The sequence below is a fragment of the Ctenopharyngodon idella genome, chromosome 2 (assembly GCF_019924925.1).
Source record: "Ctenopharyngodon idella isolate HZGC_01 chromosome 2, HZGC01, whole genome shotgun sequence".
Classification (NCBI taxonomy): Eukaryota; Metazoa; Chordata; class Actinopteri; order Cypriniformes; family Xenocyprididae; genus Ctenopharyngodon; species Ctenopharyngodon idella.
The window spans coordinates 16,229,523-16,246,278 of NC_067221.1; the positions used below are offsets into that span (position 1 = coordinate 16,229,523).

Here is a 16,756-nt window from a genome sequence, read left to right on the forward strand (position 1 = left end):
TCAAAATGCACATTTTAGATTTAACAGTCATGCTACAATCAGCCACATGCACAAACTCAATTCAACGTCAGTCAAATCATCCCAGCAAGGCATTTTCACTCACTCTCACTGTATTTTAAAGGCATGACAGAGCGGCTGTTTTCCAACTGTATCTTTTGTTGTGATGCCTCCTGCTCCTCATACTGAAATGGCTCTGCCACAGTGACATGCCCTGTTATGCCCTGAATGACCATGTAAAAGCTATCCTCAGCACCCACACTTACTCGAGCCTGTTAGTCTCCGTGTCCTGGTGGTATTAATGACCTCTAAATGTCACATTCTGATCTGAAGGAACAGCTATCCTTGGAATGACTGGGTGTGCATATGTTCAAAGGGCACATCAACTTTCTTTCACTCTTGCTGGTTGGAGATCAGATGGAACGTGATATTCAAATAGATTCCACTATAAAACACTTTTAAAGCCAGAAAAAAAGGAAACAGAGAGTAGATTTAAACCTACAGATCACCAATGATTTTATGAAGGATCATGTGACACTGAAGACTGGAGTAATGGTTGCTGAACATTCAGCTTTGCCATCAAACAACAAATTACATTTGAAATATATTAAAATAATATATTTTAAGATACATTTTTGATTAAATAAATGCAGCCTTGTTTTAAAAAATCTCACGAACCCCAAACAGAGTACAGTAGTATATGAACTCTTCAATGAAATTCTAACACATCCATATGGTCAAGGATCCTCAGAAGTGATTACATGTTGATTTTTCAGCAAATCTCTATGGCAGAATAAGCAAAAATTTGCTTTCTAGTGGAGATTATGAAAGATCAATACAGACACTCAATCATCCAGAACACCATATGGCTGCATCATGTAAAGCCACACGAGGCTGTCATTACTAATAGTTCAATAGGATATTAAAGCAGAGATTTGCGTATGAAGTGTATTGTTGCACAATTAAACTGATGGCTTTATAATATATTGTCTATAGCAGCCCTGTGGGGAGTCTTTTTGAGTACTTATCATGGTGTAAAATATAAAAAACAATTCACTGAACTCAAAATTGCAAACAAACCCTGACATGACTCAGTTCAATTGAATAGCATTTTTAAAATGCTATTAACACAAACACCTTGATGTCTAGCTCGAAAAAAGAAACCTCGACTCTAGAGAACATTGCATTTTCTAAGCGTTTAGTAAGACCTTGAAGAAGAACATCATGATTATTTGATTGCACTTACTGCTTTGTACATATTTCAAGACTAGCACTTCAAAGAGAGAACAATTCCATCATGCAAATGTGGATTACTGATCTCATGAGAAACTATGAGGTGCCAATTTTGTATGAATTCGTATGGAAACTTTTTTTGTTGTTGTTGAAAAAAGAAACAGAAAAAAAATGAAGGATGAAAGTCCACCCCTAAACCTAACTGTCAGTCAGGTGTAAGCAAAATGAGACTGTGCAAAATTAGCCACTAATTTGTCAAAAAACATAAAACAGTTACAAATCGCCATAAAAGTGTTGACTTTTTCTGTTTTGTCACCGCAATGACCTGCTTCGCAATTTTGACAACCTGCAGTTAATTTGTTTATCTTTTCAGGAACAGATATATGCTGGATCCTAAAGTATCCATGAATAAAGGGGGTGAGGCTGGATGGAAGAATTCCCCTGGGGATGTGTGGCGGACTGATGCTGGATTACCTACTCAGATTAAAGAGATTATCATCCTGTGGCTCACAGGGGAACTGGTTTATTGATGCAAGCCCAAAATCTGATAATAAGGTTTAGTTCTAAATGTCAGGGAAGGAATGTGTGCTGATTTGGCTTTGTGGTAGTCTGTTTAATAAAACTATTTGATAGACAGGCTATCAATCACTATTTCAAAGACAAACATTTTTCAAATTCTTAAAGTCGACATGAAACGGAAGTTTGCGATAGTCTTTTCTCCCCTATTGTGACGTATAGCTGAGTGAAATGGCTTCTCGAACAAGAAAAAATATGGGGCAGGACTTGATTTTAATTTAAAATGATAAGTGATATTACAGAAAGCAATGCAGATGAATAAGTACAGAAGCTACTGAAATAAATTTCTATCTAGGAATGACCTTCGAATAGAAGTGACACAACCAAGAGCATGGGGTGAGTGATCTGGAACAGGGTTTTTCTCTGAGACTGTCCTTGGGAGAGACTGTCATAACTGGGGCAGAAAAATCGTCAATTAGATTAGCAAGCTGAATAACAACCCAGCCTGTGTTGAAGGTGCTCACCATTGATGGCGGGGCTTTTTTTACTGAATGTTATCTAATGGATCAGGCATTGTGTTCCAGTGTTTTTGTGTAGGTCTAGAATAGCTAAAGTCTACATTTAATGCAAACAAATGCATGCAGAGCCCGATCCCAACAGATTTGGTCAATGGTGAAGGTGTGTTATGTTATTGTAGGGTTAATTCCCCCAAAAATGAAATTTCTGTCATTTTTTACTCACCCTCATGTCGTTCCAAACCTGTAAGACCTTCGTTCATCTTTGGAACACAAATTAAGATATTTTTGATGAAATACAAGAGGGTTTTTTTTTTTATCCTCAATAGAAAGCAATGAAATGACCACATTCAAGGTCCAGAAAAGTAGTAAAAACAATGTTAAAATAGTCAACGTGACTACAGTGCTTCAACCTTTATGTTATGAAGCGACGAGAATACTTTTTGTGCGCAAAAATAAACAAACATAACGACTTTATTCAACAAATTTGTCTCTCCCCTGTCAGACTTGTATGCAGTTGACGCAGTGAACACAGTTCAGCGCTTCCGTGTTTACATCCGAACGCCGACTCATTATTGGCCAGCTCCTGCGTCAGCATCACACGCATGCGTCGTGCTGCTCACGTGAACAGGCATTGGCCAATACTGAGTCTGCGTTCTGACATAGAACCTGGAAGCGCTGCAACGAAAATAGGGTAGGAGAATGACAGGGGAGAGACAAATTTGTTGAATAAAGTCGTTATTTTTGTTTCGTTTTTGTGCACAAAAAGTATTCTCGTCGCTTCATAACATTAAGGTTGAACCACTGTTGTCACGTTGACTATTTTAACTGTTTTTACTACTTCTCTGGACCTTGAATGTGGTAATTTCGTTGCTTTCTTTTGAGGATAAAATTTCTATTTGTGTTCTAAAGATGAACGAAGGTCTTGCGTGAGAGTGAGTACATAATGACAGAAATTTCATTTTTGGGTGAACCCTTTAAATCACTTCGTACTTTTTCAACAGCAAACACGCACAGATGAGAGGTCAGTCTTACCAGTGGTTGCCAGGTTTCTTTTCAGAACATTTGAAAGGCAACACTTGCATTCAGTTACAACAGTGAAGGTGAAATAGGATACGGCAGTCTTTATCTAAAGAGATCACTTCAAACACAAGGAAGAAAAAGGGTCTTTAAACACCCAAGACACAACACTGGCCTTGTATGTGTTCATCATGCACTCTATTCACTGTTTACTGGAACATGAGCTGAACACACGACCACAACACTGCTGAAGGGCCTGCCAAGGCCTCTCTCTTTCAGGATACACAAAGTCATGAATCATCAGATGTATATGATTTGTCCATTCCAAATTTGGAGACATTAGGGGAAATTCTATGCAGCTGTAGCCTTCTTGCAGACACGTCTTTAATGGGTCATTTTTCTTCTGTCCCTTATCCTACATAGGCTATGTGTAAAAAACGAACAGCTTGCCAATTTCTACTGTTTTAGATTTTTTTGTAAAAAAAAAACAAAAAAAAACGTGTGCGTGCGAAAATTCTCTGTGCATGAATTGACGCGCGTAACGCAAATTGCGCAGCTCGAGGCAGCGACTGACATTATAAGAGCGCGCGCAACTCATCGAGAGCCTGAGAAAATCTAAAAATAGACTTCATAGTTCACAATTTGCCACTGAATTTCACAATTTGCCACTGAATAACAACGGTAGCTGGGGTGAGATTAACACAACAAGGAGGGTGTTAATTAAGGCAATAAAATGACTCCAGGCATGATGTTATGTGCTGTGACAAGCAGGGCCCATTGTGAGAAATGTCCACACACTTTCACCCCAGAGACCTGAATGATTGACTGTACGGGTGATAAGTAATATTTCAGCAGTTTAATTCACGCTAAATAAGTCATCCTGACAAAAGCTGGACGACAAATGAGTTGCCTCAGTCATTCACAAGCTTGAAAGCAGTAAACCATTCGCAGGAGGATGATCCTTCATTCATATCAAATAAAACCGGTTTTATGACTTTTTTCCTAAGTAAATTAAACATGTCATTCGTGGTGGTTGAAATAATGTCCTCTTAACAGTCACTAAATGATAAAAAATAGGCGAGTTGACATAATTCATCTAGAACAAAATAATTTCACAACCGCTAGGCTACTGCGCAGATTGTGAAGTCTTGAAGGATTTCATCACAATGATGAAATGATCTGTCAGATATGATCCGCAGAAATTTAGCCTAGTTTGAGGACTGAGTCAAATGTGGCGATCCATTCTGCATGAGAAGTGTAAAAATAAACATTTTCCACATGTAGCCTAGTCGATTTAAAATCTGTTCTGATCTTCTATACTCGTGAATAGTTGATCCTCTCTTGGTTATTTTATACTATACACCTTCTAAGAGCCAAACTGTTGCTAAATAAATAAATAACCCACGACACACTGCTGTCCAGATACCAACTGAGAGCCATTAATAACTACTCGACAGCAAACAGTTTAACAAGAGGCGCTCTGGAAAGCTATAAATTACATAACCGCAATTAAAGTGCCAACCCCTGACCCTGACTGAGAGGCACAATCTTTATCACCTGATTTTAACATTGGCACTGGTTCCAAGTCAATACACATGACACGACTGCGCCGATAACTCACGCACGTACAATTTATGAGCATATCGTACAAAGTCCGTTTGAAGAATCCGTACTTCAGATAACATACGGCATGGGGGGACACGCAAACACAGAGGCTTGAAAAGAAAACAGCACAGACTTCCGGGAATAAAATAAGACGTAAAACTACGAAGCACTTACTGAGATGAAGATATGTGTCGTTATTATCCATGTTTTGACGAATATGAAAGAACTGTCCAGTTTTCTCGTAAAGTGTCTTGTTTTGCCGTTCTGGACGGCAGCATCTCCCCGCTGCTGTCCGCGATCTGACTGAGGATTCGCTGTGCACACTTGGGGCCCCACCGAGGGGGTGGCGAGGGCCAGACCTCTCCCAATGACAGCCTACTGAAGCTGTATACAACATACTATTTTTTTTCTTATAACGTATTCACAATAAATAAATAAATAAATAATAATAATAATATTGAAATGCTTTTACTAAATATTTTTGTCAACCATCATACACTCCTAAAAATAAAGGTTCCAAAAGGCGTTTTCTTAGCGATGCAAATTTTTGGAAGAACCAATTTTTGGGTCCCCAAAGAACATTTTAGTCAACAATTAATTCTTAGGGTGAAGAACATTTTAATAATTAAAAAAAAAAAAAAAACTTTTTCCACTATAAAGAACCTTATGTGTAACTGAAAGGTTCCATGGATGTTTAAGGTTCTTCATGGAATCATCAATGCAAATACAGAACCATTATTTTTAAGACTGTACAAGGTATTTTGGTTATATACAATGCGGCTAGCTTGTATAATACAGTATGCACATACTAGCTACTTTTTTGCATAAGAAATAATTGTTTTTTTGGTTTTTGAATGAATGTGATTTGAAAAATGTTAGTATTTCAGCTTTATTAATCATATTTCTTTTTATGTTTTATTGTCTTGTACATGACTACAGTGTTGGTGGATTATGTACTAAAGACTTTCACACACGGTAACATTTGTATAGTGTCAATAAAGTGATTTTGATATTAAAATGAATGCTCATTTAAATGTTTTCATTCAGCTAAATATATGGACTGAAAGCAAGCAGATGCAATTGGGAGTTTTTAAATAAAAAAAAAAATTAATTTCTAAACAATAAAATGTTTAATACTACAGCATGTCTATAATAATCATAACAGGTTTCATTAAACCTATCAACACCAAGTAATTATTTTAGATTAGCATTCTCATTTGCAGTTTTACTGGGTCGATGGATTATCATAATATTCTTTGTCCACAAACTGCTTAGTGCAAGATCTGCTGACCATGGCCTTTGAGATTTTGGACAGGGGAAAAAAAAAATTCTCCAAATTCCAAGCGCTCAGTCCCCACAAGGCTACCAGAGGGTCTGAAGACCCCTCGACGCCCCCCAAGATCTCTTCAGAGTGAGGGGTCATTTAAGGGTGAGCTCCCACTACCTCAGGAGGTTATTCAGAAGTCACCAGCATTCAGAGTGTTGAACTCCTGTTTAAGAGGGACACTGAGAGAGAGAGAGAGCGTTAGTGATGACCACTCTGTCAGTCCATGAGCTGGGCTGTCGAATGGGAAAAGCACACTGGCTCCCATCCTTGTAAAAACACAACATAAAAGAACACAGGGGGATGCTAACAAAGATGAATGGCTTCTCTTCCAACTCATTCCACACTAATCAGGCCCTTTTCATTTGTTCCCTGTTAGATAATGTAAATTTGTGGAGTCAAAGAAAGGGACTAAAAGGACAATTTATCAACCACCCTTTTATCCCTCTAATGGAGCCACATGTTCCAGAGCATTACAATCGCCCTGATCTGCAAAGTATATTAGAGCTGAAAAGGGGGTAACAAGAATGAGGATTAGATTTCAGTGCGAACATGAGCGACGTAATGATTCCCGGTGATGTATTCAATCCTGTTGCTTTCATTAATGAGGAGAACGGCAAACACTTTTCACAACTCAAATAGGTGTAATTGCTTTTAATATGGCTAATTTAAATATTATGTAATTAAAAGAGATCAGGTGGTCGAGAGATCTAGAAAACCTCTAAATCACTGCAGATTTGAGGGAAGGCTTGCGGGATTATCCTGCTGTTTGTCCACAACAATGGCTGCCAATGGACCATTCAGTTGCAGAGTGTCGGAGACCTCACCCTTGCAATCATCTATCACCAGTTAAAAGCAGAGCGGCCCACCCCTTAACCTAACAGTCACTGCTCTGAGGCCAGCCGGGAGAAACGAGCAGTCTGGTCATCTCTCCCTCAGACAACAGCCCATGTCTGGGGGCAGCATGTGGCAAATACACACACAGAGACGTACACATATAGCCAGACAAATGTGCCACAAATTTCTGAAAAGTGCATCTTCAAGCTAATTTTCCATGTGACAGTGGTCTCACTGACTCTCACAGATTAATATTTATGAATATCAAGTCCTAACTTGCTTTTATTGACTGATAAAGTGATCTACTGGTGCATTAACACTAGTAAAAGTAAATCTAAACAAAACATGTTTTATAAAAGCACTTAAAGGTATAGCCTGTCATCATTTACTCACTGTCATGTTGTTCCAAACCTGTTGTGGCTTTCTGTCTTCTGTGGAGAAGATATTTAGAAGAATGTTGGAGGCTGAACAGTTTCGTTCCCATTGACTTTCATTGTATGGACAACCAAACCAAAACTGTTTGGATATCAGCATTCTTCAGAATATCTTATTTTGTGTTCAGCAGAAGAAAGAAATCATACAAATTTGCCACAAAATTTTAAATTAGTAATGAATTGCATAAGTGTGCTGTTTTTTTTTTTTTTTTTTTTGCCGTTATGTTGTCGTGACAATGAAGCTGGAAAATTAGATAAAACTTTACATAGAAAAGGTTTGTAAACTATTTTTTCACACTTCATATTACCACACATATTATGTTCATCTTGTGTCTATAGTTTTGAAACCGTGAGCATAATAACAGTGAGCATTCACAATCATCCATTCACTATAACCCAGATTTTTACTTTTTGATGTAAAGCAGGGACGAATGAAACTGAATTTATTTGGTAAACAACATTACGTCACAAGTATTGTCAATTGAGCTTAACTTGTATTGAACCAGGAATATTCCTTTAAACTTTGTTTCTGAGATCTGGAGAACAGACTATTGCCTGTTTGTAATAATATTCAGCTTTTTATCTGATCGAGTGAAGTGAAAACTATTTGAGCAACAACCTTCCTCTTTGCTCGACTGATCATATCGGATAGATTGTGTGTGTGTGTGTGTGTGTTTGGGGGGGTGGTTCTCCATCTGTCATACACTCATTAACAGAGCCCCCTCATGTTTTAATCAGTCCCTATACACAAACCACGCCCATTCACACACATACACACACACACACACACACACACACACACACACACACACACACACACACACACACACACACACACACACACACACACACACGAGTGAAACCTCACTGGCATCAACCACGCCATGTATCATCAATCTCACAGGTCATTAATCTCTGAGCACAAAGGCAAAACATGCTGCAATTTTTGGGTGTGAAACCTCTTTTTGGGGCAGACCATTTCAAAAAAAAAAAAAAAAAAAAAAAAAAAAACCAGCATGTTGATCAGCTTTAAATTTTGTGTGCAGTAGGCTACTGCATGAAACCATGATCGCAAACTTCTTGAATTAATCTGGTTCACAGCTATAAAAACATTAATTACTACACTGTAAACCTGAATAAGTTCAGTTGCCTCAAAATGTTTAAGTTAAGAAATTCAAAGTTTAAGTAAGCAGAACTAGAAGATTTTAATTGTTCCTAACTTGAAATGTTTGAGTACACTAACCTCAATATAAACATTTTTATTAGTGTAAACGTAGCTAGCTATAACAAGCTAATTCAGAAAATGCTAACTTGCTAACATGTTAACAATAGCATGGTATAACACGTGCTGAATGAGTGCAGAAATATATAGCATTTTACACATTGTAGCATTAATAGCACATTGCTCCCAAACCAAGCCACTTGTCACCATGATGGTAACTCTCCAAAAACCCACATTAACAGAAACTCTTCTAAATTAGCATAACAAAACTTTAATCACTACTAAATCTCCAACTTAGTATTAATCTTGTGCAAAAAAAAATAAAAAAAATTGACTCTCTCTTTCCCAGCATGCTGGGAAATAGAAATCCCAGCCCAGTTTCTGTTAAACTTAAGTTCGTCTAAATTAAAAGAAATACGTTCATAAAACTCAAAATGAAACAGTTCAGTTTACTTAAAATATATCAGTTCTGTGAACTGAAGAAAGTGCTAAATATTAAATAAAAGTTAATTTGACAACTAATTTGTTCAATTTAAGTTTGTCCTACTCAAACCAATTAATTATTTTGAGCGTTAGGGTTTACAGTGATTTTATTGCCGTTACTGGTAAACTCTGGCCTTCAGGCGTCTAATGAGGGACCTTAATGCTGTTGCACACTATCTTCTTTGTGTACAGGATATTAATTATCACATTCATACACTCAAGAAAGTGTAAGACAAGAAAAGCCAAACATTTTGAGCATTTTGAGTTATTAGATGAATTTGACTTTATCGAAAACTAGAAAACTGGATTCAACTTTATCGAAAGTCATTACACAGTATTATGTCAGAGCAACATAATATCAGATTTCCTCCAAATGTTTTGTAACCAAGTGAGAGAAAGACTTAAGCAAGAGAGCCGGAGTTGACCTCCAGAAAGGACGGCCAGCATTACCTCACGAGTGGCGTCTTGCTACTCTTTCGCCACAGGATGTGCGTCATAAATCTTACTCAAGCCGAATGACAGAGGGGCTCATGGGACACGACCCGTGACATACTGATCAACACATCGGTGCTAAACTTAAGCCAACATGAAGGCACACAAAGGAAGAGTAACTATGAAATATAAGGGAAGTGTATTTGGGGAAACCATTGTAAAACCGGCAAATTAACAGGTATTTAAAAATAGAGGTTAAAGGTTTAAAGTGCATGTCCGAATCCAACCTCTGATGAGTTTCTCCACAGGGTCTTGATTTTTTTGGGCTTTGATTTGTTGGTTTCTAATAAAATTTAACTTGAAATTGATCGATGGATGGATTGATTGAAGCTAACACAGCCTATAGAGATACAGAAATATTTTAAATATAGATTTTTCCCAAACTATGGAAAACATGAGAAGAATAATGAAACAGAACTACACATAATTACAGAAAAGAACAACTATAATATTTTGTAATCAGTCAATAGTAAATGTGAAGTGAAAGTTCTGTCAGCATGATCATGGGACACTTTCTCCAGTGCTATGCTAAATATGCATATAAATAGAAAAGAGGAAAGAACAGCAATCAAAAAATATATTACACAATGGTTTAATTTATCAACATAGGCAAATGCAGGAACACACTTGGCAATGAAGCTCTCGTTTCTTGAAGCACTGAAATAGAAACAGCTGAAGTAGGGCTACCCTGAGTGAACTTTAAAGAGGAAGCAACAGGGCAAAATCAATTGTGCCTTAAGAACACACACGTCTTGGGCTGCCAGCTGAGGAGAACTAATGTTCTGATGAGTTCTGCTTCAGCTCTGCTAGAGTCATTTGAATGAATAACAATCACAAGCACTGCAGGGAGGATTCAAACAGGCTGCCAAGGCCAGGTGCGTTTGAGGAAAAGTAGTGTAGGCTATAGAGAGGAAGTTTTATTGTACATACTGTACAGTGACCACAAAAAGTATCTCGACACTTCAGCCACAAGTCTTTGCATTATATAATTTATTTTAAAGAAATATAGCACACTTTTTAAGCTAAACATTTCACCTAAATATATTTTTTAGGTTTCAAATGATCACACAAAGAATCAAACCAAATTCCTCACTGGAAAAATAATAATAACAAAATATAATATAACGGCCACACCAGCTTGTTAAAAGAATGAAAAATACTCAAAAACCATTAAGTTAGTTGCTAGAAAGATCACAATTTGTTTGCAGATTTGCTTTGATAGCTTTTTTTTATTATTCAGTAAATGCATTTACATACATTTTAAGTGGGTGTCCATATAATTTTTGGGGCAACTGTATAATATAAAGTCAAACTGACAAGAAAGCCAATTGTCAGAAAGACGAAGAGACCAGCTACAACACAGAGCGGCAGAGATCTTTGGCTGAAATGAGAACTAGCCCAGATTTCAAATTTTTTTTCAGTTCTTCACAGAATTAAGTTTCTCTGAGAAAATGAACACCAGTTCTGACAAAGGACAACATGTGAAACCTAGAAGAAAAAACTATAGCTGGTTGTTTTTGGCCTAACCATTTGAATAAGAAATTAATAGGCTATTTGGCACAAACCATTTTCCATCATGAATACTAGTATGTGAGAAATACAAGTCTAACATTAAATGCATATATGTTTATGTAAATGGAATACGCATTTGTATATGCCCTTTTACCTTCTAGAAGAATCATTGAGCGTAAATGACATTTCCTTCATGGAAAAATCTGAGTCAAAGAGGAACTTTCAACAATGATCTGTACTATTCATTTCCTATCTAACAATGTCTTGTTGCAAGAGCAAATGAAGTTTTGTAACCCTTAATGTCTCAAGCAACGACAAAGAGTGCAGGAGAAGGTCCACACAGATGTTCATCTCTAGAAAGCATCAGTCCTTGAGTTGCTTTAAGCTCTTAATCCTAAATCTGCCTTTGTGGGTCTAGACAAATTGAAGATTCTGGTGCAAATTTCTGATGCTCTTACCAAAATCAATAACCCTAATCATCCCATGACAGTTGCTGACAAAAGAAAAAATATAACAATTCTGCTGATCTGGGTTTCACGCGATAATGTGCAAATGCTGTGCATCCCAGGAAAGACATACGTGCGACAGGTTGGACAGGGATTCTGAGGGACCATATGAGGCTAAGTTGGACTTGTCCTGAGAGGGCCAGTCAGATTAAAGCACAGGCATCTGCTCTGTAATGGTACAGCGACTTGTTTTTATGTTCATCAAGATCATGATATGCCATATATAGAGAACAAATACTCCACCATCATGCTCACCAAAGACTTCTAATCCCAATGTAGTCTAATATCTCAGTCAGTTTCTTTATGTAAGTGAAAAAGACAGCATGTGTCTGATATGAGGTGCAGTGGACTGGACTCTTTCACTCCTGTTTAAATGTCATAGTGTTGGCTTTCATCAAGCACATGCAGGACAGCCAAAAGCCTTCCAAAAGGGCAGAACTACAGGTCTAGAACACACCATGGGAACTTGATAGTATGCAAATGAAATTTAAAGCTCAAATAAAATCTAATACAGTGCAGTTCCCTGAGTTGGCAATTTGTACAGCTTCTATAAATGCTGTTTTGAACTGCTTTAGTAACGGTTCTACAATAAATCAAGCCTGTGTTCTTGAGGAACTTCTGCTGAACATGCTGATGGTATATTACTACAAAACTAGAAAGGTCTGTCTAAAAACAAAGCAGACTGTAGGCCAGTTGTAAGTTTGTGAGAATGTGTCTGAAGGGTTCATTTTTACATTTGATTTGCTAATGTCAATTATATAGGCCTTATGTTTAACTATTGTCCCCAGAAGCTAGCTAAATCAGATTAAAAACTCAATTGAAGTCCTCAAATGAACAAAAATAACATGAATAATGTTTTTTATTATTTTAAAAATGCAGAAAATGCAATCAGATGCAAATATGAATTCCTTAATATGCTTAGCCTACAGAATTATGTAATCTTTATTTAGCAAAATAAATCACATAGACAAGAATGACAAGACTTAGCTAAACAAATCATACCACGTCAATGTTGCAATCTCAACGAAGTATTTATTTCCTATTAACGCCATCTAGAGGTATTGTGAAGCCATAATTTAATAGCGTTCCGTCCGGAACTAACAAGTTCATTTTGTTTCCCACGGAGGTTTTTAGTTTACTGGACCTCTTTCTTGACAACAAGTTGCATGTGAGTTCAGTAACGTTGATGTTTACATTAAAGTTATCCTTAGAAGGGCTGCGGCCTGAATGCCTTTTAAGTAATAAAATCTACAAATTCTCTCTTATGAATTTATATAAAAATTAAAAAAATAGCCTTGGAAATGTAGCAGTTATTAACAGACCTGTAGCTAAGTTGCACTCTCCGTGCATATTGAAATAAAAAGTGATGTTGTGTTTATCCAGTAAACCATGATAGGAGTGGAGGCTGGACTCTACATCGGATCTGTGTCCGATGTGAAGGATGCTCAGAGCCTGACAGACGCGGGTGTAACGCACATACTCACCGTAGACGCAGAGGAACCTTCTGTGACTGGATTCCACACGAAATTTGTCCGAGCTCTGGATGATGCGTCCACAGATCTCCTGAGCAGACTGGACGACTGTGTCAGCTTTATATGTGACGCTCTCAGCACACAATCTGAGTCCAAATCACCAGCAGTTCTTGTGCATTGGTAGGTTTAATCATTTATAATCATTTATCATTTATAATCATTTATATAATCGTTTGTAATTCAGAAACATTACAGTATATAACACCTAACAGTGCATTAGTAAATATACATTCAGATATTCGCAAATGTAATAAATTGTTAGTTAATAAAGTAAAATGTTGTATTTCCATTTATATCTAAATATATATTTGAACAACTACTGATCTGTTTAGCATAAATGTTTATTCCTATGTATGCAAGTTGTAAGAAAATGTTACTAGTGTCTTATCTAATTTATATATATATATATATATTATATATATACACACACTACCGGTCAAAAGCGAAGTCTCTTATGCTCATTAAGGCTGTATTTATTTCATAATAAATACAGAAAAAACAATAATATTGGGAATTTTATTACAATTTAAAATTATGGTTTTCTATTTTAATATACTTTAAAATGTAATTTATTTCTGTGATGCAAAGCTGAATTGTCAGCATCATTACTCCAGTCTTCAGTGTCACATGATCTTTCAGAAATCATTGTAATATGCTGATTTATTATCAATGTTGGAAACAGTTGTGCTGCTTAATATTATTTTATAATCTGTGATACCTTTTCAGGATTCTTTGATGAATAAAAAGTAAAAAAAAATCAGCATTTATTTAAAATAGAAATATTTTGTAACAACATACACTACCGTTCAAAAGTTTGGGGTCAGTAATTTTTTTTCTTTCTTTTTTTTTTTTTTTTTTGAAAGAAATTAATACTTTTATTCAGCACGGATGTGTTAAATTGATAAAAAGTGATAGTAAAGATTTATATTGTTAGAAAAGATTTCTATTTTGAATAAATGCTGTTCTTTTTAACCTTTTATTCATCAATGAATCCTGAAAAAAGTATCACAGGTTCCAAAAAAATATTAAGCAACACAACTGTTTTCAACATTGATAATAACTGAGTATCAAATCAGCATATCAGAATGATTTCTGAAGGATCATGTGACACTGAAGACTGAAGTAAGGATGCTGAAAATTCAGCTTTGCATCACAGAAATAAATTATATTTTAAAGTATATTAAAATAGAAAACCATAATTTTAAATTGTAATAATATTTCACAATATTATTGTTTTTTCTGTATTTATTATGAAATAAATGCAGCCTTAATGAGCATAAGAGACTTCGTTCAAAAACATTAAAAATAGTAATGTTTCCAAACTTTTGACCGATAGTGTATATATATTATATTTTTATGAAATATATTTATAAATATTATATATAATTTTTCTATTGGTATTTGGCTATTTTATTTCAAGAAACTGGGATTCACCTTTTTTTTCTTGATTTTTATTTATTTATTTTTTGCAGCCATGTAGGGCAAAGTAGAAGTGCTGCTGTTGTGACTGCTTACCTGATGAAAACAAAACACCTGAATTTGCAGGATGCATATTCCAAACTCCAAAACTTAAAACCAGATGTTAAGTAAGTGTTTTTCATTATTTATCCTGGGATGACACATTTGTGAAGAGCATTATTATTGAACGATGTTCCTCTCATTTTCTCAGAATGAATGAAGAGTTTCTGGACCAGCTGGCACTTTATGAATTAATGGACTGTAAAGTAGATACCACAAATCCTTTATACAAACAGTTTAGATTGAAGAAAATTACAGAGAAATATCCAGGTATGTACATACTTGAACTTGCTTAATACATTTGGTAAATATGTGTTAATTTCAACTTTATACACCCATAGTTAAATAGCCTATGTACTAATGAAAGAAACTTACCAGGGCTTATATTAAAGTCATGTATTTTGATTAATTCAGAGCTCCAGAATGTGCCAAAAGATGTCTTCGCTGTTGACCCTGCACAAACCCAGAATGCAGAAGCTGTGTACAGATGTAGAAAGTGCAGGTAACATCTTTTTTTTAATGTATTGTATTTATACATATTTTGTTGATCCTGGAACAACATTCCTGTCAGAAAATGTAGTCTTAACCCTATCCCTACCCCTAAACCTAACCCTACCCATAGAAGCACCTAACCCTGGTTGTAAGCCTAAACTTGACATAAACTGTAAATCTCAAATCTGATTGGTTGGTTGGAATGTTGTTCCAGGATCAACAAAGATGATCATGTTGTACTTGATGAAGTGAAGTTCACTGACTTAAGTCATAACCTGCCAGTTGTCTTTCGTTCTCAACAGACGCACACTTTTCCGTCACTCCAGTATTCTCAGTCACTGTGTGGGAGGAGGAGCCTCTGCGTTCTTTCATAAGAAGACGAGGATAGTGAGCCCTGCAGCTGAAGATCAGAAACAGTGCACATCCTACTTTATAGAGCCGGTGCAATGGATGGAGCAGGCCTTACTAGGTGTTATGGATGGACAGGTAGTATCTGACTGTTTCACACATCTGGACACACAATTAAATAGAATTATCATAACGTTTTTCCTATATGTCCATATACCTTTTTACAAGTATGTATTTTTAACTATTGTGAACGTTAAGGGGTTAGCTTTGATAATTGCATGATATTCTATGATGGGTAGGCTAGAGGTTGCAGTGGCTATGCAATAAATGTGCCATTTTGTTTCTCTGTGGATGTTTTAATATATTTCAAAGTAAAAGCTTTTGAAAATCTCTCTTGTAGCTTTTGTGTCCCAAGTGCAGCTCAAAGCTGGGCTCGTTTAACTGGTACGGTGAACAGTGTTCGTGTGGGCGCTGGGTGACACCGGCCTTCCAGATGCACAAGAACAGAGTGGATGAAATCAAACACATCAGTATATCTGCACTTAAATGACCCACAAATAAAGATCTGTACTGTATGCTCAGAATTTTTTTTGTCATTCTTAATGGTTTAAGTTGAAATAATACATAAAAATAACCATGAAATACCATGTAAAAGGCCCTGTGCTTCATTTTGATCATAACTTTGCTTAAAAGTTTTGATACACAAGTTATATTTTATCTACACTACCATTCTTTTTAAAAGTTTGGGGACTATTAAAAAGTTAGGCTCACTAAGGCTGCATTTATTTCATTAACAATACAGTAAAAACAGTAATATTGTGAAATATTACAATTTAAAATAATTATTTTCTGTTTTAATCAATATTAAAATGTAATTTATTCCTGTGATGGCAAAGCTGAATTGTCAGCATCATTACTCCAGTTTTCAGTGTCACATGATTCTTTTAAAATCATTCTAATATGCTGATTTGCTGCTCAAGAAACATTTCTTCTTATTATCAATGTTGAAATCAGTTGTGCTGCTTAATATTTTAGTGGAAACGGTGATACATTTTGTCTAGGATTCATTGATGAGCTGCATTTATTAGAAATGTATTTATTTTCTAACATTATAAATGTCTTTACTGTCACTTTTGACCAGTTTAATACATCCTTGTTCAATAAAAGTAC

The 16,756-nt window shown here is 36.0% G+C and overlaps 2 protein-coding genes across 8 annotated transcripts in view; one reads left to right on the forward strand and one right to left on the reverse strand.

Annotated features, from left to right (window-relative positions):
- Positions 1-11,375, reverse strand: part of LOC127522443 (retinoic acid receptor RXR-gamma-A) — a 24,089-nt gene extending 12,714 nt beyond the window's left edge. The window contains exon 1 of one of the 4 annotated variants that reach the window (XM_051912443.1): positions 11,345-11,375. In XM_051912443.1, the coding sequence (XP_051768403.1) occupies positions 11,345-11,360 (16 nt within the window). In that variant the 5' untranslated portion in view covers positions 11,361-11,375. Of the gene's footprint in view, positions 1-103; positions 260-5,060; positions 5,232-11,344 lie in introns of those variants that run through there. The other 3 variants (XM_051912433.1, XM_051912425.1, XM_051912453.1) reach the window with 3 other exon arrangements.
- On the forward strand, positions 9,732-16,161 carry LOC127522473 (dual specificity protein phosphatase 12-like). Of its 4 annotated transcripts, none has more exons than XM_051912501.1 (7): positions 9,732-9,856; positions 13,080-13,348; positions 14,701-14,814; positions 14,898-15,016; positions 15,161-15,248; positions 15,541-15,724; positions 15,987-16,161. In XM_051912501.1, the coding sequence occupies exons 2-7, from the start codon at positions 13,086-13,088 to the stop codon at positions 16,134-16,136; spliced, it is 918 nt and encodes a 305-aa protein (XP_051768461.1). In that variant the 5' UTR covers positions 9,732-9,856; positions 13,080-13,085; the 3' UTR covers positions 16,137-16,161. The 4 variants fall into 4 exon arrangements, with proteins under 4 accessions (XP_051768461.1, XP_051768476.1, XP_051768453.1 ...); XM_051912516.1 differs by lacking the exon at positions 9,732-9,856 and adding an exon at positions 10,434-10,553; XM_051912493.1 differs by lacking the exon at positions 9,732-9,856 and adding an exon at positions 12,750-12,864.
- The last annotated feature ends 595 nt before the right edge of the window (positions 16,162-16,756 follow it).